General features: G+C 37.0%; 1 protein-coding gene and 1 long non-coding RNA gene across 3 annotated transcripts in view; one reads left to right on the top strand and one right to left on the bottom strand.

The window, feature by feature from the left end:
• LOC127413678 (cadherin-23-like) overlaps positions 1–26007 on the bottom strand; it is a 315190-nt gene that overhangs the window by 4110 nt on the left and 285073 nt on the right. For both annotated transcript variants that reach the window (XM_051650995.1, XM_051650996.1), the window contains 24 exons: positions 24629–24731; positions 23547–23672; positions 22500–22703; positions 21136–21594; positions 20705–20821; positions 19929–20153; positions 18735–18904; positions 16931–17068; positions 16658–16777; positions 14099–14276; positions 13468–13679; positions 13067–13261; positions 11507–11620; positions 11036–11165; positions 9923–10186; positions 5868–6029; positions 5256–5512; positions 2715–2812; positions 2486–2606; positions 2325–2404; positions 2004–2044; positions 1785–1845; positions 908–1037; positions 693–815 (listed from right to left, as the gene is read on the bottom strand). In XM_051650995.1, the coding sequence (XP_051506955.1) occupies positions 693–815; positions 908–1037; positions 1785–1845; positions 2004–2044; positions 2325–2404; positions 2486–2606; positions 2715–2812; positions 5256–5512; positions 5868–6029; positions 9923–10186; positions 11036–11165; positions 11507–11620; positions 13067–13261; positions 13468–13679; positions 14099–14276; positions 16658–16777; positions 16931–17068; positions 18735–18904; positions 19929–20153; positions 20705–20821; positions 21136–21594; positions 22500–22703; positions 23547–23672; positions 24629–24731 (3828 nt within the window). The remainder of the gene's footprint in view (positions 1–692; positions 816–907; positions 1038–1784; positions 1846–2003; positions 2045–2324; positions 2405–2485; positions 2607–2714; positions 2813–5255; positions 5513–5867; positions 6030–9922; positions 10187–11035; positions 11166–11506; positions 11621–13066; positions 13262–13467; positions 13680–14098; positions 14277–16657; positions 16778–16930; positions 17069–18734; positions 18905–19928; positions 20154–20704; positions 20822–21135; positions 21595–22499; positions 22704–23546; positions 23673–24628; positions 24732–26007) is intronic.
• LOC127413684 (uncharacterized) lies at positions 13776–20005 on the top strand. Its single transcript, XR_007892675.1, has 3 exons — positions 13776–13822; positions 14080–14124; positions 19948–20005. It is a non-coding gene; the product is annotated as an uncharacterized LOC127413684 (long non-coding RNA).

Here is a 26007-nt window from a genome sequence, read left to right as displayed (position 1 = left end):
CTGGATGGCAGGAATGGTCATGTTGTGTCTCATGAACTGAATTCATGAACAAGGTTCTGACAATTCATCTAAGAACATTATCTCAACTCACTTATATCAGTTTCCCAAAAATCTTGTTTTGGACAAAATAGCACCACAAATAGCGACTAAATCCAAAATACTTTTGTTATATTTGTAATCATTTGTAATTTGGGAATCAGGTCTCAAAAATAACTGTAGCACTAAAGTATTGTAAAGCACTGTAACACCACGTCCTAAATAGGTACGATAACACAACTTTCCAGAGTCAAGTAAAATTACAGCCAATCGGAGCTTATTCGATTTTTAATATACTGTACAGCTATGTCGAGCAGGATTTTGGACTAATGACATTTCACCGCGGGCAGAGCTAACCAGAGTAAGCCATTTTAAACAGTATTTTACAAAAATACTAGTCGATATACAGATATATCCTCAGATCCTTGACAAAAAATGAATAAATAATGAATGAATGAATGCGTCTTAAAGCTGTATCGGCTGACCATGAATTGTCGTACCATGTAGGGACACGGTGTAATGGATTATTGAACTATATATTTGTTGTTTTCTATCAAAGATTTTATTTGCTTTTCTTGTTTGAAATGTTCTCCTACCTAAATGGGCTTTTAAGTTGTTTGATTTTAAAACCATGTCCATATTGTGAATGTTTTCACCTTGATTGGCCCCTCCCTCATGATTTGCCCTAGTTTGGCAATGTTGTCATATTCCTGAATAGCAGCTCGTAGATATCTGTCGTCCTCTGGTTTAGAGACCTGAGGCTCACGTCCAAATGTACCCTACAAAGGCAAGACATCAGTTTACTAAAATACAAAGAGGATATGTCAATATAGACTGTTTTAATAACAATATATTTAGCTGTATGTATTACATGTGTGCGTGCCGGGCTGTTCCACAGGTCAGTGAAGTCACTCAGGTCTTCAGGCAGGTCGTCCTCATTTTCCGTCTGTGAAGCTAACTCCAGATTCCTGCAGAAAGGATCCAGCCACACTGGATTCGCTCTAAAAACAAACACACACACACACACACACAGTAAAGGACAAAGTAAAGGACTGTCCACGCGTGGCCCAGATTTTCTCGACACGCAGACAGTCCTTGTCTGTGCCATCGTTGTCGCATATACCTGCCGTTGACTGTACTAAAAGAGTTTTACAAAGCAAGTCATAGTGTGCATGCCTCGAACATGTTTGTATTCATTAGTGCTCAAAAGAGTATACTTTGAAAGGGCCACGATCCCCGGACACTAAAGGGATAATTAACTCACAAAGGAAAATTCTCATTATTTACTCAGCCTCATGCCATCCCAGATTTGTATGACTTTCTTTCTTCTGTAGAACACAAATAAAGAATTTTAGAAAAATATCTCAGCTCTGTAGGTCCATACAATGCAAGTGAATGGTGACCAGAACTCAGAAGGTCCAAAAAGGACATAAAGTCAGCATAAAAGTAATCCATTTGACTCCAGTGATTAAATCCATGTCTTCAGAAGCAGTATGATAGGTGTGGGTGAGAAACAGATCAATATTTATGTCCTTTTTTACTGTAATTCTACACTTTCACTTATATTTCACTATAGTTATTTCAAACAAAATTTTGGACCAGTGAGAATCCACTGTGGGCGGAGCTACCCATACTTCACAGTAATGAGTTCGTGAATTGGACATCAAAGCAAGTGTGACCACTGGAAACTGGTGTGTGTGTGTGTGTGTTCTTTGTTGATGTGTCTCAGTATCAGTTCTCTCTCTCACCCTTCAAATGTGTAGTTGTTAGTGTTGGGCATATCGAGGATATCCATCAACCCATGATTCCCTGCGGAGAGAGAGAGAGAGAGAGAGAGAGTGTGTGAACAAACTCGCTGTTATTGTGACAACACAAACACAAAGCCACGTTTGTCTAACTTCTCAGTTCGTGTGAGGCTCTTCCCAGCTTCCTCCTCATGGAGGTACAGGACATTCCCGTCCGCTTACCTGTGGAGCCGGCCACGACTGCCTTCAGCTTCCTCTTGTGCCTGTTAAAAATTCAAACACAAACAAACAGATGCTTATCACAGAACTAGGTGTGATACCTGGTTATGCAGTTATGAGGAAATCTTTTCAACAGATTTTTGTGATTGAATATGACAGTGGCATTTGAAAGTGGCAGATCTAAGTACTTCTTTCCATAAGAATACTTTGTGCTCTGGCTTTTCTAAACTCGGTTCATTCAGGATATTACATGCACTATAATCTGCTTGTTTTTTAAATGTACTGCAAACATTAAGAGGCATCAAAATACACAGAAATACTCACACTGTGCGGTAATACCAGTTCATCAAGATAAACAACATGGCAGCAAGGAAGAGTAACACTGCCAAAATGATAATGGCCATCTGAAAGAGATATATACGTATAGGCATGTACATTTTAATGTATTCTTGATACAACACATACAAGCTGAAATACATACACACCTGTAAGGTAGTTAGGTCATCAGGTGCGCGTGCGGTCATGGCAGGCTGAACGTCCAGGACGTTGTAGTTTCGAAACAGATTCCTCAACTGCTCCTTATTCTCATCGATCATCTGAATCACCCTGGCAATGAATGAACGAATCAATGAATCCTTTCTCAATGAATCTCATAATGCAAGAGGTCAGTAAACTGTCATATATTATTGCTCGTGTTTGGAATATATGCCTTACCTCTCCACATCCAGAATACGGTTGTTCTGCTTGTTGACCACGTGAATCAGAACATCAGTTTGAGCAAAGTTCACTCTTCCCTTTTTATCAACATGAAACTACGAGAAAGAAACATTTGACTCACTCATCGAAACTTGCTGATGCTCATGATGCAAATGATGGTTTACGGAGTAATCACATGTAAAATTAGAAAGAAAGTCAAAGCTGTTGTTATTTGTATAGCACTTTTTACAATACACGTTTCAAAGCAGCTTAAAGGAATAGTTCACCCAAAAATTAAAATTCTCTCATCATTTACTCACCCTTATGCCATCCTAGATGTGTATGACTTTCTTTCTTCTGCTGAATAAAAAGATTTTTAAAAGAATATTTCAGCTCTGTTGGTCCTCACAATGCAAGTGAATGGGTACCATAATATTGAAGCCAAAAAAGCACATAAAGGCAGCATAAAAGTAATCCCCACGACTCCAGTGGTTAAATCCATGTCTTCATAAACAACATGACAGGTGTGGGTGAGAAACGAGCATATTCTTCGAGCATATTGCCACCTACTGGGCAGGGAGGAGTATTTATAGTAAAAATGGCCTTAAATATTGAGCTGTTTCTCACCCACATCTATCATATAACTTCTGAAGGTATAGATTTAACCACTTGAGTCTTATAGGTTACTTTTATGCTGCCTTTATGTGCTTTTTGGAGCTTCAACATTTGGAACCCATTCACTTGCATTGTATGAACCTACAGAGCTGAGATATTCTTCTAAATATCTTTGTTTTGTGTTCTGCAGAAGAAAGTCAGTCATACACATCTGGGATGTCATGAGGGTGAGTAAATAATGACAGAATTTTCATTTTTGGGTGAACTATTCTGATTCTGATCTGTGGAGTTACCATAGAAAATAATTTTTTGCCCTTTTGTATGTAAAAACAAACAAAAATCTGGTTTACAGTAATGCACTTACAACTGAAGTCTATGGGGCAAGGAATTTTGAAAGGTTTCAAGCAGAAATGTGCAGCTCGTGTTTTTTAAGCGCTAATATTAATTCTTCCAAACAAAACTGTGTTATTTGAGTAGTAAAATTGACTAAATCATCCTTTTACTTCTCGTCACCAGTGTAATTCCTGTAGGTGGAGTTTGCTCCATGTAAACATTCCCTTTCTGGTATCCTTGCATGTACCATGAGAATAGTTACCAGATTTACAGACTTTACATGGTCTTGACAGGAGTTGAAAGATTAGATATAACTTTGCACAGACAAGGTTACATAAGTCTCCTATGAACACTTACAATGTTTAGGTCTTGTGTACATACATTTGAAACAGTATGCATTTTAACATTTATACCAGTGCAATGACTTTCATTGTTAAGTGAGGGATAAGCCAAAATTATTTCCTGTGGTAATCAACAGCCTAATTTATTTTTTTTAACCCAGAATATTCCTGTAAATTGATTTTGTGAACATTTCATCATTGAAATTTTAATGTAGAAATTCAGACGACAGTGTAATTCATGTCAAAAGCAGTCTCAAATTCTTAAAACTGTATACTAAAACCACAGAAAATAATTATTTTAACTGAATTTAATTTAATCGAAATAATTATCTGTATTGACTATTAAACTGTTTTATTAACTGTAAATTATGTTAAACAATTAACAGGAAGCATTAGGATAAGCTGTCAAATATTTTTGCTGCAGGGCTAACATTAGCAAACTAATTTTGATCATCAGCCATCTGTTAGTTATCCTGCTCGGCCATGCCGGTATAAGGATTTCAGCGTTTTTTACCTTCTATAAATCGTTTGGGAATATAATCACAGGTTAATGTTCAAATGTTGTGAATATGAACTGTCTGTGAGCCCTAGGAGAACTTGAGAAACAACGATAATTAAAGCCGTGTTTCTGAAGATGTTGGTCATGTAAGAAGATACCAGAAAAAAAATTTAAGAGAACGCTGGCTGTTGCGTATGGACGGATGCATGTTTTCCCTCAAGCATTAAATGCTATTAAGTGTTATAGGATAAGAACTCACTAATGTCAACAGTTGTGTTGTATTTAGGTAGGTATTTCAGGTATTCCAAACAATTTCTAATTTCTAATAATCCCATACTACAGCATATGTTCATGAATAATATTTCTTCATAATAAATCAGCACAGCTATACATTTCCTGATGGGTTATTTATGTGTGACATCAGTGTGTAAATGCAGTGAGTTTACGCTCCCATCTCTGGGATCTCTACAGACATCCCTTATCCCGTGCTAATCGAAAGTAAACATTACAGATGTCCGCAGTAATAATTAATCTACAGTCAGACATTTGTTCGGAAAACTAACCACGTCCAAATTGAGCTTTACTTAAGAGCACAATCTACTGTTGGATATGGCAAATGCATTCAGTCTGACAGAAACGAATAAAACGTATCCCCACTTGGAGATAAAAAATGAATGAACAGAAGGGGGGATATCAAAAGCAGAGGCAGGGAAATCCCCCTACCCCCACCCCCCCATCAAATCGCACCCTGTTTACAACACACATATGCACCTGTACATCATCAGTATTGACTATGGCTCCTGTGATGTTTGAGAGCAGGTTTATAAACTCCTCCTGAAACAGCCGCACACGCTCTGGTATCTCATTAATGACGATCTTCACCCGCTGGTCATCTCTCAGAATGTAAATGCCCACCAAAGCCACATCACTATGACCAGCCAGATCTCTCGCTAACACCTCCACCACAAAATAACCCGGAGCATATGCCATGAACAGATCAAACGTCCGGATGATGCCGTCAGTTTCTCCTGAAAAGAAAAGATAAAGATGGAAAATTTTGGGTGTTTACCAGTGTATTGCTTTGTGGTTGCTAAGGTGTTCAGAATGGTTGTAAGTTTGTTACTCTATGGCTAACAACATGTTCTGTGTTGTTGCTTACTTAGTCAGCAAGTCTCTATGACATTATAGGATCTTTTGCCTATTTTATCAGCCGCCAGGCAAAAATCGAATCGCTTGATAAGTAATAGCAGTAATTGAAAGACAAGGTACACAAATGCCTGACCCCAAGTATGAGCAATATTGATGCTTGCCTTAGAAAATGCCTCTAATAAATGCCTAGTTATTTGACATTTCAAGAGTTGACTATTAAAAGAGCACACAGACCAATGATGAAGACGTTGCCCATGTCTTCAGAGTCGTTGGACTGTAGTTTGATGTAGCGGATGGAAAGAATGTGGTAAAGAACGAGACTGTTGTTGCCAATATCATTGTCAATCGCCTGAACTCGGACCAGATCAGAGCCCACCTTTGCATTTGCAGCCACACCTGACAGAGAGAGAGAGAGAGAGAGAGAGAAGGGGAACAGGTGAGCGCAAACATAAACAACAGACACACACGACTTCTACTGATATATGCAGAGGCCTCAAAAAGTATTTGAACACTTCGGCCACACTTAATATACAGTGTTGTAAAAAAGTATTTGCCCCTTTCCTGATTTCTTCTATTTTTGTGTATTTTTCATACTAAATTGTTTTAGATCTTCAAACGAGATATAACATAAAACAAAGGCAACCTGAGTAAACACAAAATACAGTTTTCTAATATATATATTTTTTACTGAAGTAAAAACACCTATATCACCCATGTGAAAAACGAACTCCCCCTTAATATCTGGTCGTGCCACCTTTAGCAGCAACAAATGTAACCAAACACTTCTGATGACTGGAGATCAGTCTTTCGCAATGCCGTGGTGGAATTCTGGCCCACTCTTCTTTACAGAACTGCTTTAGTTCAGCCACATTGGAGGTTTTTCGAGCATGAACTGCCCATTTAGTGTCCTGCCACAACATCTCTATCGGGTTCAAGTCAGGACTTTGACTAAGCCACTCCAAAACTTTAATTTAGCTTCTTTTGAACCATTCAGAGGTGGACTTACTCCTATGCTTTGGATCATTGTCTTGCTGCATAATCCAATTGCGCTTGAGCTTCAACTCACAGACTGATGACTGGACGTTCTCCTTTAGGATTTTCTGGTAGAGAGCAGAATTCATGTTTCCCTCAATTATTGCAAGTCGCCCTGGCCCTGAAGCAGCAAAGCATCCCCACACCAACATAATACCACCAACATGCTTGACCGTAGGTATGATGTTCTTTTTGTGGAATTCTGTGTTTGATTTACACCAGGTGTAACGGGACCCATGTCTTCCAAACAGTTCCACTTTCGACTCAACAGAACATTCTCCCAAAAGGTTTGAGGATCATCAAGGTGTGTTTTGGCAAAATTCAGATGAGACTTAATGTTCTTCTGGGTTAGCAGTGGTTTTTGCCTTGCCACGCTTCCATGGATGGCATTTTTGCCCAGTGTCTTTCTGATAGTGGAGTCATGAACAGTGATATTTATTGATGCGAGAGAGGCCTGCAGTTCCTTGGATGTTGTCCTTGGCTTTTTTGTGACTTCCTGGATGAGTCGTCGCTGTGCTCTTGGAGGAATTTTGGAAGGTCGGCCACTTCTGGGAAGGTTCACTACTGTGCCAAGTTTTCTTTTTCACACAGGCCCAGTTGGTATTGGATAACTTTTTTGCTTCAATAAATAAAATTATCATTTAAAAACTGTATTTTGTGTTTACTTAGACTGCCTTTGTTTTATGTTAAGCTGTGTCCCAAATGACACACTATACACTATGCACTTAACCATGTAGTGTATGAATCTTCAAAGTGTAGTATTGTCCCAAATGGAACACTTAATGGTTTGTTACTACACGGAAGCATTCGCCGTTTAACAGCTGACGGAAGTGACGTTTCAAGCACACGTGATGTGTTGCTGCTAGCTTTAGCGCATTAGCGGAACTCAGTTCAACACTTGTATCTCAAACAACAAACATATTCACACAGCATGGTGTGATGGTAAAGCATTCAACTTGCATATGCAAGGTGCTGTCTATACAGAAGTTTCACTAGCTGCTATATTCTTCATTATTTTCAACTGTTTTGTCAGATCAGCAACGCAGCCAGGTAAGTCCGCTCCTTCCGCTATGTATGGCAAGCCACGAGATCTAAGATCAATTTGTTTTGACAGTTCAAAAAGTGCATCATCCAGGTACTTAAAGTACACTTCTTTTTGTTGCATTTTCAGTGTAAACATACTACTCGCACTACTTACACTAGAAAAATGGTGTAGTGCAGAGGTGCGCGGTTTGGGACGCACCTTTAGATTTTGTTTGAATTTTTTTAAACAATTTAGTATGAGATATACACAAAAACAGAAGAAATCAGAATGGGGGCAAATACTTTTCACAGCACTTTATGAATGTCGATGCATTATATAGCAAAACACCTACCATGTTTTTTTTTTTTTTTTAATTGCACACTTTAAAGGTGCAATATGTAACATTTTTCATGTAATATTTGCCTTTTTTTTTTTTTTTTTGCCAATGTGTGAACGGCTTGTAACGCAACTTAAAAAATGAGCCCTTCCCGGACTTACTAGGTTGCCTATTAAAGCCTGTAAACTGATTTTTATGTGAAGGGAGCGGGTCGCTTTTGCCGGGAAAATCCAAAGGATGTGATGTTTATGCGCACTCCCGAGAGCCTTGCCTCAGACAGTAATAGCTTCTCTTCTGCTATTCAACAACAAACTGCAACACTAGGTAACGTTATCTTAGAGATGGAATCCAGCAAACGTCCAGCTCCCAGCACAACACCGACTCCTACACAAACTCTGAGTAAGCCAAAAAACAAAAAACAAAAAACAAAAATTATCTACTGAATCCCGTCTGGCTAAGTGGGAACGTGATCCTGGTCGAGCGAAAACTTAAGTGAACATCAGCAGGGCATTTGATTCCTGGAGGGACCTTCGTTCAGTTTTGGGGATCAAAACTGACCCTGAATTGGCGTTCTTCTTATTGGACAGGTAAGCTTACATAACTGCAAAGCATGTGAAATATAGTGCCATAAGGATTGATCTGTGTAATTTTAGCTAACTTGATCTTGCCTGCTAATGCTGACGAATTGCAAGCTACCTTGCTTCGTAACTTTCAAATAATTTCAACGATCTTCTCTTTATACTAAAAGTCAGGTTAATGTCAATGTTAATCTGTAATTATTCAGCAAGGTAAACTACAATAACACATGAAATGAATGCTAGACAATGTTCAAGATAATGCAAAAAGCTCCATTCATTAGTGTAACGTAACTTGGTTATACTGAAAATATATACATTCTATTATTATAAAACAATAGCGCTTCGATATATCAAAATAACAGTTGTGATGGAATCACATCAATACTGAATTGTGTCAACATATTTATAATGTACAGTCTATTTTATAAACAGTTACTGTCATCATCCACCAAATTAAGCTAACAGCTATTGATAAAGCTGGCTAGCTAGCTAACGCCGACATAGGCTATCGTATAAATGCAGTCAATGTATCATGCAAAGAAAAGTGATTACTTCAAACGACAGTCTCGCATAGTCAGACCTATATCCATACTTTCTTTTAGCCCTGTTCCAGCACTGGAGAGTCAAATATAATATACAGTCTCAAAGTTTGTAGTAAAACAATCATACCTGTGTAATTTTAATTATGCTACCTCATCTGTCAGCATGATGTCAGTGAATCATGTTCAGTCTCTTTGTACGTTACGTAATTGTTTTGGTGGATGCTCGCTCGCATCCCTATGGAGTGTGTGCACGAGCACGAGCAACAGGTAGCTGGCTGCAGTTCACTTAATGGCCACAGGTGTCATTAATAACAAGGGTTTCTGAATCTTACATACTGCACTTTTAAGCAAAACATTTCAAAACTTGAGGGGAACTGACTTCATACAGTATGTCCACTAAAAATGATATTGGGACCATTTATTTTTTGCAAAAATTCCCAGTAATTGCAAAAAATTCTCAGAAAGTGAAGTTAGCTCTGAGAAGAGGTCTTGCATCATTTTTTTTTTTTGATAACTAACGCAATGAAATTGATGCAGTTTCAGGTTTGGCTTCAAATACCTTTTTGGGCCATGTTAAAGTTTATTACAGTATAATAACAACAGACTCCAATCTAAACCCTAACCCTACACCTAAAATACACATTTTGTATTTTCATAATAATAATAATAATAATAATAATAATAAAAATAATAAAACATTATTTATTGTATTTATAAAAAAAATTCCGATTAAGCATGTGCCCGGATTTCCAAAACTATCACACACACTGTGTTACCTGATGTGTACTCCGGCTTGGTAAATCTGGGAGGCTGGTCATTGATGTCATCTAGAAAGATTCTTACTTCCTGTAATGTAGGGTCACGGCTTGGGTCAAGCAGTTTGATTCGCTGTGACCTTTGACCTCTTGGAGGAGACCAGTTGCGGTTACTGGAGGCTTTAACGATGATGGAATACAACGGAATGTATTCTCGATCCAGCTCTTTCTTGACCCGCAAAACACCAGCCACACTCATACCAAAGTTTCCCTCGCTATCACCCCCTAGAAAGCAAAATTAGCACTGCAGTTAGTGAAGTGTTTAAAGGGTTTCGTAAGTTCCTCAATACTCAGAATTTTGGCATTTTGTGCTGATGCAATAGAATTGTGCAATCTGAGTAATTTTATGCTAACTGTATGCAGAAACATCCTATGAAGTAATAATTTTGACCTAAATTGTCTGCAAAAAAAATTATTTCCCTAAACAGTATTTTTGTCTTATTTTGGAGTAAAAATATCTAAACATCTTAAAAATATATATCAATTTACTTGTAACAGTATTTGTAACTGTGAAAGGTAAAAATAATTTGTTTTCAGACTTACATTTATTTTTCACACCCACTGGCAAATTGTTTTGTCTTGTTTTAAGATCAACCTCACTAAATTTAGCTAGATTAATGTTAACAGAAAGACACAAAGACTTGCCAGTGGGGTACAATATTTTTACTTAATTCAAGAAATATTCTGAGAAAAAAATTATCAATATCTAAAGCAGTTTTACTTGTCAAGTAATTAACCTTGGTTTGGTTTAAAGATCGTTTTGGACGTTTAGATATTTTAACAAGAAAACAAAATACATATACTGAATAAGAAAATGATTATTTTGTGGAGTTGAGTCATTGGTAATCATAATCCAATATGAACAAATGGGACTCATCTAGTACTGGACCGGAGTGAAATAGGTCAATTCTATATTCATTTGGACAGGGCAGAAGATCCTATCCCAATTTACATTCTTAAATTAGGAATAAAAACTTACTGAAATGTTTCTACTTGCTGAACATTAGGTAAGCATGGCATAATGATGCAAACACATCTACATCTTAATTTATGTGGTATGTGTTGTATCTGCACCTGCGATGAAATAGTAGACGATAGCATTTGAGCCCTCGTCTGCGTCGACTGCACCAGTCACATTACCAACGACAGTCCCAGGAGATGAATGCTCAGGTACAGACAGACACTGATATGGTAAACTTCCCCTCTGAAACACATGCAAGGCAACACATATGGCCTTAAGTAATGGGAAACTTTCATGTTTCATAAATTAAGGTGATCATACCATGATGAATACAAATTTTCTTGATCTTGTAAGATAAAGAATTTAATTTACTATGAAGACATGCAGTTCTAAATAACTTAAATAACTTATAATTTCCTCCCCAGCCCAAAAGGACCCTTTATAAAAACAAAGCTGCAAAAACAGCTCATTAAACAAAATCCCTGATCATTTCAATCCGACCATGACAGTTTGTGACAATTCATCACAATTTATGTATATGATCTTTTAATAAAGTAACAGCGAGTGACCCTGTAAAACATTACCAGAGGTTTAAGGAAGACAGGCTCGTTGTCGTCGATGTCAGACAGCGCCACCTGCAGTGGCTGCATGGTCTCATACGGGACGGGTTGTCCAAGGTCATACGCCACCACGACCAGCTACACACACATATACAGAGATAAGTACACACAGTATATGATGTTATTCTTTTGACTGTCTTTTTTTTTTTATTACTATTCATGCCAGTCTATTCTAGTTCTGTTTAGAATTTTTGAAAGTTTTTTGTATTTTGTCCAAAATTGTTCCCAGACATTTTCACCGAAGACTTTCCAGGAATTTTCCAGAACAAACGAAAGAAAGAAAGAAAGAAAGAATCAAAGAACAAAAAAGAACAAACTAACAAATGAACAAACAAACAAATAATAAAAAAAATAAAGAAAAGAAAAATAAAAAGAATGAAAAAGAACAAAAGAAAAAGAAAACACTAACACAAAAACAACGAACAAATAAAGAAAAAGACCGAAAGAAAGAGAGAACAAACAAACATATGAACAAATGAAAAATAATGAGAAAAAACAAACTAAATAAAGAAAGAAAGAACAAATTTACATAAACTATGAACAAATAAAGAAAAAGAACAACATATAAAAAGAAATCAAGAATAACAAATTCAAGATTAAATGTACAAACAAAATAAAAAAAGAAAGTAAAGAAAGAACAAACAAACACATGAACAAATGAACAAATAAAGAAAAGAAAAAATGAAAGAAAGAAAGAACAAAAGAACAAGCTAAACCATGAACAAACAAAAGAAAACAAACAAACGAAAGGAACAGAAAACAAACTTACATAAACTATGAACAAATAAAGAAAAATAACAAACATATAAAAAGAAACCAAGAATTAATAAATTCAAAATTAAATGTATGAACAAAAGCAAAAGCAAAAAGAAATTAAAGAAAGAACAAACAAACATAAACAAATGAACAAATAAATAAAAGAAAGAACAAACAAAAGAATAAACTAAAGCATGAACAAACAAAAGAAAGAAAATGAAAGAAAGAAAGAACAAACAAACAAACACATGAACAAACAAACAAAGATAAAAAACAAACTAAATAAATAAAGAACAAAAGAACAAGCTAAAACATGAACAAACAAAAGAAAGAAAACAAAAGAAAGAAAGAACAAACAAAATAAATAAAATGAAAGAAAGAACAAACAAAAGAAATAAAATGAAAGAAAGAACAAACAAAAGAATAAGCTAAAGCATGAACAAACAAAAGAAAGAATATGAAAGAAAGAAAGAAAGAAAGAAAGAAAGAACAAACAAACATGAACAAATTAACAAATAAATAAAAGAAAGAACAAACAAAAGAAAAAACTAAAGCATGAACAAACAAAAGAAAGAAAACGAAAGAAAGAACAAACAAACAAACACATGAACAAATGAACAAATAAAGAAAAAAACAAACGAAATAAATAAAGAACAAAAGAATAAGCTAAAGCATGAATAAACAAAAGAAAGAAAACGAACGAAAGAAAGAAAGAAAGAAAGAAAGAAAGAAAGAAAGAAAGAAAAGACACTTCTTTGTGTCACTCACGCTGTACAAAGCTTGTTTCTCTCTGTCCAGTTTAACTGCAGTGGTGATCACTCCAGTCACTGCATCAATATGGAAGTTCTCCCAGTCTCTGTTTCCCGCACCAGTCTGCAGGAAACTGTAGCGAACCTCTCCGTTAACCCCCTCATCCTCATCTGTGGCAAAAACTTCATATACCACTAGCCCAGGAGGCTGTTCCTGCAACGACACACAAAACAAGAGTGAATGCTTTGACAAACATGATAAATGATCCTGGACAACATATGAATACTGATTTAAAAACTTCAAATAAAAATAAAAATCAAGAATACGCATGTATGAATTAATATAGCTTTAAAGATAAGAGGATGAATAAATTGCGAAACTGCAGTAAATTCACACTTGTGCATTCACACGCTACACACCTCCAGTATGTGCATGATAGTGCCATTGGCAGGCCGCACAAAGACAGGCCTGTTATCATTGACATCTATGACAGTGATTTGGAGACTAGCTGTGCCCCAGAGTGGAGGCCTGCCATGATCAGTTGCCACCACAGTCAGATTAAACTGTTCAAAACTCTGCAGTAACCGCAGCGAGCGCATCAGCCCTGTGTCAGGATCCAGAGAGAACGCATCTGTGGGGGAGAGAGGAAGAGACATCACCAAAATCACCAAACACTGTAGCTGTACAGGAGAGTATCTATCAGGATTGTGCGACTTTTGGAATTGAACTGAAATGCCTTTTATACACCAATCAGTTTCCTGGATTTAAATTGAGGTAGTAAACAGGATGCAGAATTGTAATTTATTAGTTTACTTTAGCCATCTCAGTGTGATATGATAAGTAGGAAAGATGATTCACAAGATGATACCCAGATGATCGGATGGCAGGTCACACTTTTATTTTTTCAGTAGTCTTAAAAACTGAACAAAACATTTAGGTTGTTTTAGACTAATGACATTCCTCTGTTGTGTGACTGTACTTAAATACTTAAATTCAGAATTTTTCCAACCCTTGTATCCATATTCTTGTAGGCCTATGTGTGTGTTATACCTGCTCCAGGGCCCTGGAGACTGTAGGTGAGTAATGCATTCTCTCCCTCATCAAGGTCTGTGGCTGTCAGTGTTATCACTGATGTACCAACAGGCTCATTCTCAAACACACTAGTGCTGAACACTCTCTCTGAGAAGCGAGGACGAAAGTCATTCACATCCATAACTGTCAACTGCACCTGAAATACAGACAGATGGAAAGATCGTTCTGATATGCTGTTAAACTTAAAGGAATAGTTCACTCAAAAAAGAAAATTCTCCCAGCATTTACTCACTCTCACGCCAGATGTGTATGCCTTTCTTTCTTCTGCAAAACACACATTCCATTTTTCAAATAAAATCTCAGCTCTGTAGGTCCATACAATGCAAGTGAATGGTAGCCAGAAATTTGAAGCTCCAAAAGGCACATGAATGCAGCATGAAAGTAATCCAAACCACTCCAGTGGCTAAATTCATGTCTTCAGAAGTGATACGACAGGTGTTGGTGAGAAACAGATCAATATTTAAGTCCTTTTTTACTATAAATCTCCACTTTCATTTTCACTTTTTTTTTCTTTGTTTTTTGAGATTCACATTTTTAGTGCAAATCTCTACCTACTGAAAGATGAAGATTTATAGTATAAAAGGACTTTTGATTATAATAATAATAATAATATTGGTATGTTTATCACCCACATCCACCACATTGCTTATGGATTACTTTTACGCTGCTTTATGTGCTTTTTGGAGCTGCAAAAATGTTGGTACACATTCACTTGCATTATGAGGACCACCAGAGCTGAAATATTCTTCTAAAAATCTTCATTAGTGTTTAGCAGAAGAAACAAAGTCATACAGATCTGGGATGGCATGAGGGTAAATGATGAGAGAATTTTCAATTTTGGGTGAACTATCCCTTTAAATTTAATTATATATTAATATGGTGTTCTATTTTTTTTACATACATTCTCAGCTTTGGAAATATTGTATTGTTAACAGTCATGCCAATAAAGAGATGCTAACGTTGGAGTAATAAATTTTTTTTTTTTTTTTAAAACTTGTATCGATTGTTTTGTCAAGTATCTGAGGTTTGATTTACTGCAGTGCAGCTCATGCAAAAATGCATGAAACTGAAACATCCTGTGTGAAAAAAAGCAAAAATGTGCATCAGAGTTTGATATCTACCTGGAGATACAGCCAGTTGGAGCCGAAAGTTAACTTGTCTCCACAATGCTGACAATGAAACCATTTTTTTTTTTTTTTTTTTTTTTGCTGTTTTTGCTGTTTTTGTGATTTTAATTAAGAAAAAATTGGCAATGACCCAGATCAGAATCTACTACCAGCCAATCTGCGTCTATGACATTTTGCATTATTTTTGTTAGAAAATGACCCTATGACATTGAAACTTTTTCACAGTTTCCAAAGCGGAACAAACTGCAATATTTATTTATTTTTTCAATAGACTGAGTGTATCACTTTGATTTGGATGGCTCACATCACTTACATCATCGACAGTCAGATTTTCAACTTACATTTATCTATTATATGCTGCAGCTCCTAATAAAGTTACTAATGGCGAGTAACATTTTATTTACTCTCCATTGCCAATCTTTCCATGCATCTGGCACTTGGCGAATGTTTAATTTTGGACCAATTGCCCAAAGCTCTTTACAACAATTCCAATCAATGTTCTTTGATTATCATCCAGATAGCCTTTGAGTAACTGCTTTTAAGAGATATTTTCTAAACATAAAGTGACTTTGGCTCTAAACATACATGTGTGGATGTGAAACAAATGATCCGGCCCAGCTGATGGCATTTCGATTTTCTGCTTGTTTTGCTGCTGAACTTCCTCCCTCATATACACAGTGTCTGAATAGAGGAAGTGAAAACTGAACGCTCGGCCACTTCACACTCTCCACATTTTGTCAAACCTCATTTGCACAGCTGATGCTCTCTTCATATCCTCCCTAAACAGGAATTAGAAGCAAAGACCAGTCTGCCCAACTGCACCAGGATGTCTCTTGTTCGTTTGCTTTTACTTGTTGAGTCAGTGAGTTTGCAAAAAGCTTGTTTGAATGTTGATTTAATACTGAGATTTGAAGTAGTAAAAAGGTTTTTCTGGCAGTTTCTGAGCAAGCTGAATGCTCGCTGGGCCTAAAACATATTTGGAGATTTTTAAATACTTTAAATAATTAAAATATAATATCTCACCGGTCTCTGTGACAGCTGTAGTCTTTGTAAACAGCAAACAAAAATGTGTCCACGGACATTGACGCTTTTCACCTGTCAATCATTTTGCTAGTTCTCATAGTGTTGTATTTGAAGCGGATCATTGAGACTATGATTCATAATGTTTGTCAGTTGAGGGCGCTATTGTGCCACTATTGAGTTTGACAGCCACAGGAACAAACAATGCTGCTCTTCTGCTCGGTTTTGATCTTTGGAGGGCGGGGTTTTGGAATGAGGGGGCATGGCAAATTCAATGGCTCAGTCACGTGAAAGCGTCAGAACGCTAAAATCGCTTACATAACCTTTAACTAGTAATGCAGGCGTCAGCTCATCCACACATAGTTTGCACCTGGACTGAGTTTTCTCTGCGGTTGTTGGGACTTCCACCGGGGTTGTCTCTGGCGTAGGCTGTGAGAGTGTAGCGGTCTTTGGTCTCTCTGTCCAGAGTAGAAAGAATGTAGATGTCACCCTGATAAGAAAAAACATTGACATTGAATGTTTACATGAATATTCTGGTGATTTACTGACATGTAAAAGAACTTTTGCATAAATGCAAAATTTTTTTTGTCTTAATCTTGCCTTTGCTGTGTTTTTTTTCACCATGACAGACACACACACTTACCGTAGTGGGTGTGATGCCAAACTTGCCCTCTCCATCCACTAGTCCATATTCAATGACAGAAAACAGGCCGGAGTCTGCATCTGTCGCACTCACACTAACAATAATGGTGCCGAGTGCAATATTCTCAAATAAGGACCTCTGCACATACACAAAAACAGAAAAAAACTTCAGCTCAGAAACCGTCAGAAGACTTGGGTTGCTATGACTTATTGATTAAATTGCAAAAAATCAATAGTAAAATAGTCAACAAATAATTTACATTATAGATTAGATCAGTATCGATTATGCCTCCATCAGCAACAACATTTTGGAGTAATGAACCAAAAAATATTTCAATAAAAATTCGTATAATTCGAGAATTTCCATTTTGATAATTTCATTTCTATAATTTCCAAATCAGCTTGTCCTACACACCAAAAAATATTTTCTTATTCAGCATTTTTCTATTTTATTTTTTATTTTTTTGCAGTAAAAACATCTTAACATTCTTAAAACAAAACACATTTACTTTAGATAAATCTAACCAAATTTAGTGAGGGTAAGGCTTAAAACAGGACCGAAACTGTTTTCCAATGGGGTAAGAAAAATAAACCTGTTTTACTTTTACTGTTTACCTGTTTTATCTTGTTTTAAAGATGTTTAGATATTTAGATACTGGCAAACAAAACAAAATACTGAGAAAGAAAATGATGTTTTGCAGCATAACTGCAAGCGATCGATTATGGGTCAATGAAGTGACGCTCATTTTTTCTGTCTGTGTCTAATAAATTATTACAAATACATTACAAGACACTTCTTCTATGATGAACATGTTTTCAATTACATAGTTCAACGTCATTTTGATATTTTTTCTGGGGCTTAAAGTAAATAATGCCATGTGGTGTAACCGTCCAGAGACAGTAAAAAAGTCGAATTAAAAGCTGAACTTCTTGAAAAAATAAATGTTGGCATGAGTTGTGCTGAATAATTGTTTTTTTATTATTATTTCTTCAAAAAAAAAAAAAAAAAAAAAAAAAACAAATGCAGTGAAACAATTTAATTTTAAAATATTATTAATATACCAAATCATAGTCATGTGGTGCAACCAACATGTAGGTAGAAATTTTGTTGTGACAAAAACCATAAAACAGAGAAGATCTATTTAGACCCACAAGACTGAAGACTTAAAAACAAATCATTATTTTGTCATATCACTAAATATCAATATTTTGACATTTTAATGAAAAGGCTCATTTGGTTCAACCATGAGGAAACGTCTTAATGTTTTTGACTTAAAAATTCATGATGTTTGTAAAAAAAAATAAAAATAAAAAATTCACCCTGAAACATATGTTTGAAAACTTTTTTGAAATTAATAATGAAGTTGTGTATGCTCTCATGTATTCAAGGTGCAAGGAAAATATTGTAATACCTTTTACTTTATGGTTGCACCACTAAATAATGTTTTTTTTTTTTTTTTTTTTTTTTTGTACAAAATGCTATAAATGTCATTCAAACAATTTGTAAAAACAACATGTGACACATATGTTTTAAAGCAGATTTTTTAAAATATTTCTCATTTTTGTTACCTTGGACAACCTTATTTGTCAATGACCCTTAAACGTTGTTGTTATTACATTTCAAATACTACATAGAGTGTGCATATGCGGGCCAATCAAATGGAGCGCAACAGAAAAGTGAGCGCATGACTTAATAATTGTATTTCCCTTCAAACTTTCAGAAAAGCATGTGAGCATTAAAACACTTTCTGAATAGAAAAAAAAAAAACATTTGCACAATAGCGTGACTCTTTAGCCTGATGTACCTGGTACAAAGGTTGTTGAAAGACTGGGTTGTTGTCATTGACATCTACAATGCGCAGATAGACAGGAAGTTCAGCAAAGCGGGGAGGCGTGCCGTGATCCTGAGCACGCACCGTGAAGTTTAGCCACTGCACCAGTTCATAATCCACCATTCGATTGGCCAGAATTTTACCTGTGGATGAGAATTATGCATATGTTTGCATTAAATCGTAATATTGGAAGAAACCATGTAGATTACTCTAGAATGAAACTGAAAAACAGCAAGATGTTTCCTTAAACTGACATATATTTTTCAAGCTGCAATCGGTAAAACACACTCATATAGACCAAGCTGACAAATCAAAACAATTCTGTATACAGTCTTACAGTGACTAGAGTGTGTTTGCTTTTTCTCCATTTTTGTTTCATAGAAAAAATAACAGCATACAGGTTTGTAACAACTTGAGGGTAAGTAAATGAAAACAAATTTCCATTGTTGTATTTTCACTTTATCATTATTAAAGGAATAGTTCATCCAAAAAGGAAAAATCTCTCATCATTTACTCACCCTCATGCCATCCCAGATGTGTATGACTTTCGTTCTTCAGCAGAACACAAATGAAGATTTTTAGAAGAATATCTCAGCTCTGTAGGTCCATACAATGCAATTGAATGGTGACCAAATCTTTGAAGCTGCAAAAATCACATAATGAAAGCATAAAAGTAAGTTCACTGTACATCTTGCCATTGCAATCTATAAGCATGATCGTGATTTTAAGCCTGATTACATTTCCTAGTGCTTGATGCATGCACAGAGTGCTAGATGGTGCTAGGAAGTGTAATCAAGTTTGATATCATGATCGCCAAGGAGACTGTTGATGTCAAGATTTATAGTGAAAAAGGAGTTACATTTTGGTCTGCTCTCATCCAAAATCAATCGGATTGATTCAGAAGACAATGATTAAACCACTGGAGTCTTATGAATTACTTTAATGCTGCCTTTATATGTTTTTGGAGCTTCAAAGTTCTGGTCACCATTCACTTGCATTTTACTGTATGGATGTACAGAGCTGAAATTTTCTTCTAAAAATCTTTGTTTGTGTTCTGCTGAAGAAAATTGATTTAAAGGAACATTTTTCCATGAACTTGTCATACTTGTATAAATCATGTTTGCATGATGATATATGTGTTCATGTGCATTTAAGTTTAAGTGTAACCTGTAGATGGGTCTTCCAGTCTTATGTAGTCTCCACGGGGCAGGTGCAGTAGCTGGTAGATGATCTGTCCATTAGGTCCTTTATCAGGATCAACAGCCGTCACTGACAGCAGCGTGGTTCCAGGCTGGGCACCCTCCAGAATCCTCTCAGAAAAGTTTGCCACACCGAAGGGACGGAAACGAGGAGTGTTGTCATTAACATCCAGAATGTTGATGGTCAGTTTGGCTATGGAGAGGGAGGAAAAAATAGGGTGTTTGAGATGATGGAAGAGAAAAAAGAACAAAAAAAAGAGTATACAATTATTTCCATGCTGTCATGCACAGTCATAATGTTTACTGGCAAAACTTAGCCCTCTAGTAAAGCTGGTTTTCCAGTGTAGTCTTAACTAGCAAAACTGATCGATCATATTCAGCTAATTCAGAAGCATCCCTAAAAGGCTCATTCATTTTTTAATGTCCCAGCTATGAACCTACTTACTGGTTGAAGGTGTTAAAAGGGGAAGGGAAATTCTCATTCTACAGAGAATTCGAGTGGACAAATAACTGTATGGGTCTGTTTTTCCCCTTTAAAAAAGGACTGTGAATTTCAAATGTGCTAAAAGTCAATTTTGTCAGCTGTTACGAGTATAACAGCATACACATGAGCTTAAAACTCACAGACATGGAATAAAAACCACAAAACTTGTGATTTAATAGGGCCTTTAAACTTAGGAAAGAGGAAATGGAAGAATAGAACAAAACAGGAAATAGACTTTACAGAAAGAAGATCTTTCTTACCGTTGGGTACACTGACAGACATGTCAATGACATCACTGGCATTGTCGTGAACTGAAACGATGATCTCAAAAGTGGCAACCAGCTCTCTGTTCAAGGGGTTTCGTACAAACACAGCACCTAACAAGAATAACAACAACAAAAATAAAAAATAATTGTGTTGTTTGCATAGTTTGCATGTAATGAGGTGGTGTAGCCTAATGGTTAAAGATCTGGGCTGGCAGCTGAAATATTTTAGGTTCACTACCTTGGCATTGCTAGCAAAATGCTCAACCAGTTGAGCTACATGAACACAATTTAAATGCCTGCACTATTATGATAAATGGGATTACATGAATGTGCTATCTCCCGCTACTAACTTTAATTTTTAAATATACATAGTTTGTATGTGTAAGTCATTTGTCAAAATTAGAATCGAATCAACCTGAGCTAACCTGTGTGAAAGTCAATCCCAAAAGACTCTTGCAGCCCATCCACCGCATTATTCCCATCATCCTTTGCTTCCACAGAAATTATGTAATACTCCAGGCGGGGTCGTAGGTCAGGGTCCTCAGCCGTTAGCGTGGCAACAACCTCTCCTGGAGGAGTTGACTCGTTAACACTAATAGTCTGCACAGGCCGAATGAAACGAGGACGAGAGTCGTTTACATCATCGAGGACGACTGTTAGCGTCGCTGTCCCAGAGAGAGGGGGCATGCCTCGGTCAGTTGCTATGACAACCAGGTGGTACGAGCTGCACTCTTCTCGGTCCAGTGTAGCATTGCTGACCAGAACGGCACCGGAGAGATTGTCAACGACAAAACGGTCTTGAGCGCCGGTGTCTAACCTATACTGCAGCCAACCATTAGAGCCCGCATCAGCATCACTCGCCGAGAGCTGCGTTACCACCACACCTGAAATGCACACGTGTACATATCACACCTTAAACACAACAACAATAAAACATATACACACAGAGACACACCCTACAGAGGGACACATTGTTTTTAAATATAAACATGGCTGATGGATAACAATGTCCAACTTTTTTATCAATGTAATCTCAGGTTATATATAATTAATTAATTAATGTATACGGAAAAGTGTGTATCCTGTAAAAGGTCACCATTTCTTTGAAAAGTACAAATATTTCATGTAGTCTCTCAATTAATATGAGGTCATAAAAGCTGCATGCATAATAATATTCTGTATAAAAGAATTAGCAAAACTCTGTTTAAAATAGTTTTAGATGGAGGATAACATGCCACTGCAGGACATGTCGACTCTCCAAAACAATTTCAGGTCAACTATCCATAAAAATAACAAATAAATAAATAACTGAAAAAAATGATAATAATTAAGCACAGGCATAAATAAATGCAGACATCTACTCAAACTTAACATATAATAACATATACTAATAAAATATTAGTAAATAATGTTTGTTGAAAAACAAAATGTTGAAGGATATGCAAAACTTATAATTGTAATTATAAATTATAAACATTTTAATACTTTTTAAATTATATCTTCTTATAGATATTATAATTATATCTATATTTTATTATAATAAATTGTATTTTATTTGTATTTAATTAAATTAAAATGTTACTGAATATAAATTAAATAATAAAAATTAAATAAAATATTGTTTGTTTTGTATTGTTTTGTTTTGTAGGTTTGGTTGTCCAAAACACACTTTCAGGTGACTACACTCACTCCCACTCTACTACACTGCAATGGCGACCAACAGATCAGACCAAACTAGTTCCTCCACCAGTTCATCCACTTGCATCAGTTGATACTGTCTCTCTCTCACCTGTGGGGCTGTTCTCAGGAAGTCGTATAGTAAAGCTGGAAGGATTGAACACAGGTGGGTTGTCGTTGCTGTCTAGGATGGTGATGGTGAGTGGAACACTGCTGTTTAAACCTCCCACATCCTCCCCGAGCAGCAACAACTCCACCCGCGCTTCAGAGAACGCCTCCCTGTCCAGCACAGCACCCCCACGCACTGATACTACTCCTAGAGACACCAAGAAAGAGAGAGGGTGGGAGAGTTTGATGGAGGAATGAGGGGGTGAATGCGTCATGAACGGGAGTGGTGATTGCTTACAAGAAACTATGTGGGTGGTAAAAGGGTGGGGGAATTTCATCATTTAGAACTGACACCACAAGAATCTGGGTACCTGCATGTTCATGGAAATGAAATGTAACACCTTTTAAGACTCTTTAAAACCCCATAAAATCAAAATTGGAATTTTGTGGCTTTTAGTCCATGCCTATTAGCTGTTAGGTCATTTATACGCTACTGTATTCCTAAAAGTTGACACATGTAACTTTTAGCAGACTTACACATTCACTTTATATGTTTTAAAACTGCTGATTAGTCTTAGCCTTTATATTATTAAACTTTTAACAGATTAGAGTGCATTCATTTTTTCCCCATTAAAAAAAGTTTTACTCCTAAAGAAATCAATTGTAATTGAATCATGTATAAAATCATGAGCACTCACATGAGATGAGGACTCTAGTCATATCAGTAACCTTACAAAAGCTGTTTTTTTCTACAAGGGGCATGGGTGCCCTCATGGGTGCTCCCATTTTAGAATCACATGACCAGCTGAATACTACTTGCTGAATCTCAGTAACCGTCTTGTTGTTGGACACTTTCACTCTTGGATTAAACTAATCATGGCTGATTGTGAAGGGTGAATTTCTACAATGGCACCTGTAACTGAAATCTATTGATTTTGAATGAGGCTTCATCCACACCACAAGGTATCACTGTAAGTTGACACAAACAAAAAGTTACTAAGTGCACCTTTAAGGTTTTATACATTTATTTATGGGAACTGCAGTGTCTGACCTGTGCGGGGGTCTATGGAGAAGAGGTCAGCTCTGGCCCCCAGGAGACGATACCTCACCACTGCATTCTCCCCAATATCTCTGTCCTCTGCCAGAACAGGCCTGTTCAGAATCAACACAGTAGTGCCTGAGAGAGAAAGAGTAAGGCAAAGAGAATGCATTACAAGTCCATATTTTGATCAGACAACGTTAAAGGGGTTATATCATGATAATGACCATTTTTCATCATTTTATTTATTTCCCTGAGGTCTGGTTATAATATTAGCCTACATTTCTTCTGCTAAAAACAGTCGTAATTTAGCTTTTCACAACCATTTTGCACTCTCTCTCTGACCCTTACAAATAAATGGGCTGTTTTTGCTGGTGGTAAAATATAGTTTTTAACTTCTTCATCCTTAAATACTAGCCTCCTTGCAAAGCCTGTATTACATTGGGACAGGTTTGCAAAACCATCGCTGCTGAAACGTGCTGCATAAACTGTTAAGATTAAAATGACCAGGAAACTTGTTAAAAGTAAACTTAAGCTGATCTTTCTTAATGTTGGAATTTTTCAGAGAGATATGCAGAGTGGCAGGTGCTACACATAGCTAGGATTAGCACAATGTTAAGCAGATTTCCACACATTTAGATACCAATTGGAATTATAATATTAGAAGTATACTTATATTTATTATTTTCCTGTGACTGGGCGGGCAAAGTTTTTGAAAACAGAATAGGCGTCATTCATGTGTAAATGTAGGCGGTCAAGGTAATGCATTGATCTCTGTCAAGTTACAACCATGAAGATTTAAGAACAAATCACTTTTTGCAGTTTAGTCTTTTTGGCCTGGGAAGTATTTAAAGTAACGATAGGCTTTCAAAGTAAAACGAACTTAAAAGCTCAAGCAAAATTGCAACACAGCTCTATTAGTCACTGGCACCCTTACAAACCAGAGCTAAAGAAGTTTGCTTTTCACACCTTTTTTTGACAGGACTAACTCAACACAATCTTTCATTGCTGAGAGTCAGGATGTGGTTGTTACTGAAAATTGTTTCAACTGAGAGCCAAGACCAGAGAAAGAGACACTGTAACATGCTTGGTACCTGTGGGCGAGTTCTCAATGATCTCTCCCCTGTAGCTGGACTGTGTAAAGATGGGTCTGTTGTCATTCACATCCAGCACAGTGACCACCAACAACTCTGAGTCCTGAAGAGAGAGCAAAAAGATCAGAGAGGTCTGTCATTACAGTATTTAACTCATTGTGCCATTCACTAGTCCTGTGAAAGCATGATAGAATAGTAAAGTTTCCACAGGTGAATAGTGGGAAACCATCTAATTTTGGGTCACATGATTGCTGTCATGTCTATTTTGTACGTTAGTAAGAACATACACAAGTAACTAAAAGAAACTAATAAAGGTCTTACAAGGAGAGGAATGTTGTGTTATTTATACGGTTTGTACTCTGGGTGATGCTGCGATTGTCAGGGTTGTGTTGGAATTGTTTTGTGCTGTCGTGTTATTTACCCTGCGGGTGTTGTCATTAGCCTGCTGGTGATGCGGTTATTGTGCGTTTTACCCTGCGGGTGATGCGGGTATTGTGTCATTTATCGTGCAGGCGATGTGGGTGTTGTGTCATTTACCCTGCGGGCAATGCAAGTGTTGTGTTATTGACCCTGCGGGGAATTCGGGTGTTGTGTTGTGTACCCTTCAGCCGATGCAGGTGTTAAGCTGTGTTATTTACCCTATGGGAGGTGCAGGTGTTGTGTCATTTACCCTGCGGGAGTTGTGGGTGTTGTGTTGTTATTTTCCCTCACGAGTGTTGTGATTTATCCTGCGGTGTTGAGGGTGTTGAATTATTCACGCTTCAAGCGATGCGGGTGTTGTGTTGTGTACTTTACCCTGTAGGCAATGCAGGTGTTGTGTCATTTACCCTGCAAGCGATGAAGGTGTTGTGTTGTGTCATTTAACCTGCGGGCATTGCGGGTGTTGTGTACTTTACCCTGCAGGCAATGCAGTTGTTGTGTCAATTACTCTACGGTCATTGCGGGTGTTGTGTACTTTACCCTGCGGGCAATGCAGGTGTTGTGTCAATTACCCTGCGGGCAATGCAGGTGTTGTGTCAGTTACCCTGCGGGCAATGCAGGTGTTGTGTCATTTACCCTGTGGGAATTGCTGGTGTTGTGTACTTTACCCTGCGGGCAATGTAGGTGTTGTGTCAATTACCCTGTGGGCATTGCGGGTGTTTTGTATTTTACCCTGCGGGCAATCCAGGTGTTGTGTCAATTACTCTGTGGGCATTGCGGGTGTTGTGCACTTTACCCTGTGGGCATTGCAGGTGTTGTGTACTCTACCCTGCGGACAATGTAGGTGTTGTGTCAATTACCCTGTGGGCATTGCGGGTGTTGTGTATTTTACCCTGCGGGCAATCCAGGTGTTGTGTCAATTACTCTGTGGGCATTGCGGGTGTTGTGCACTTTACCCT

The sequence above is a fragment of the Myxocyprinus asiaticus genome, chromosome 23, assembly GCF_019703515.2.
Source record: "Myxocyprinus asiaticus isolate MX2 ecotype Aquarium Trade chromosome 23, UBuf_Myxa_2, whole genome shotgun sequence".
Classification (NCBI taxonomy): domain Eukaryota; kingdom Metazoa; phylum Chordata; class Actinopteri; order Cypriniformes; family Catostomidae; genus Myxocyprinus; species Myxocyprinus asiaticus.
Note: the sequence above shows the minus strand (reverse complement) of the source record. Positions and strands in the feature narration are given on the sequence as shown.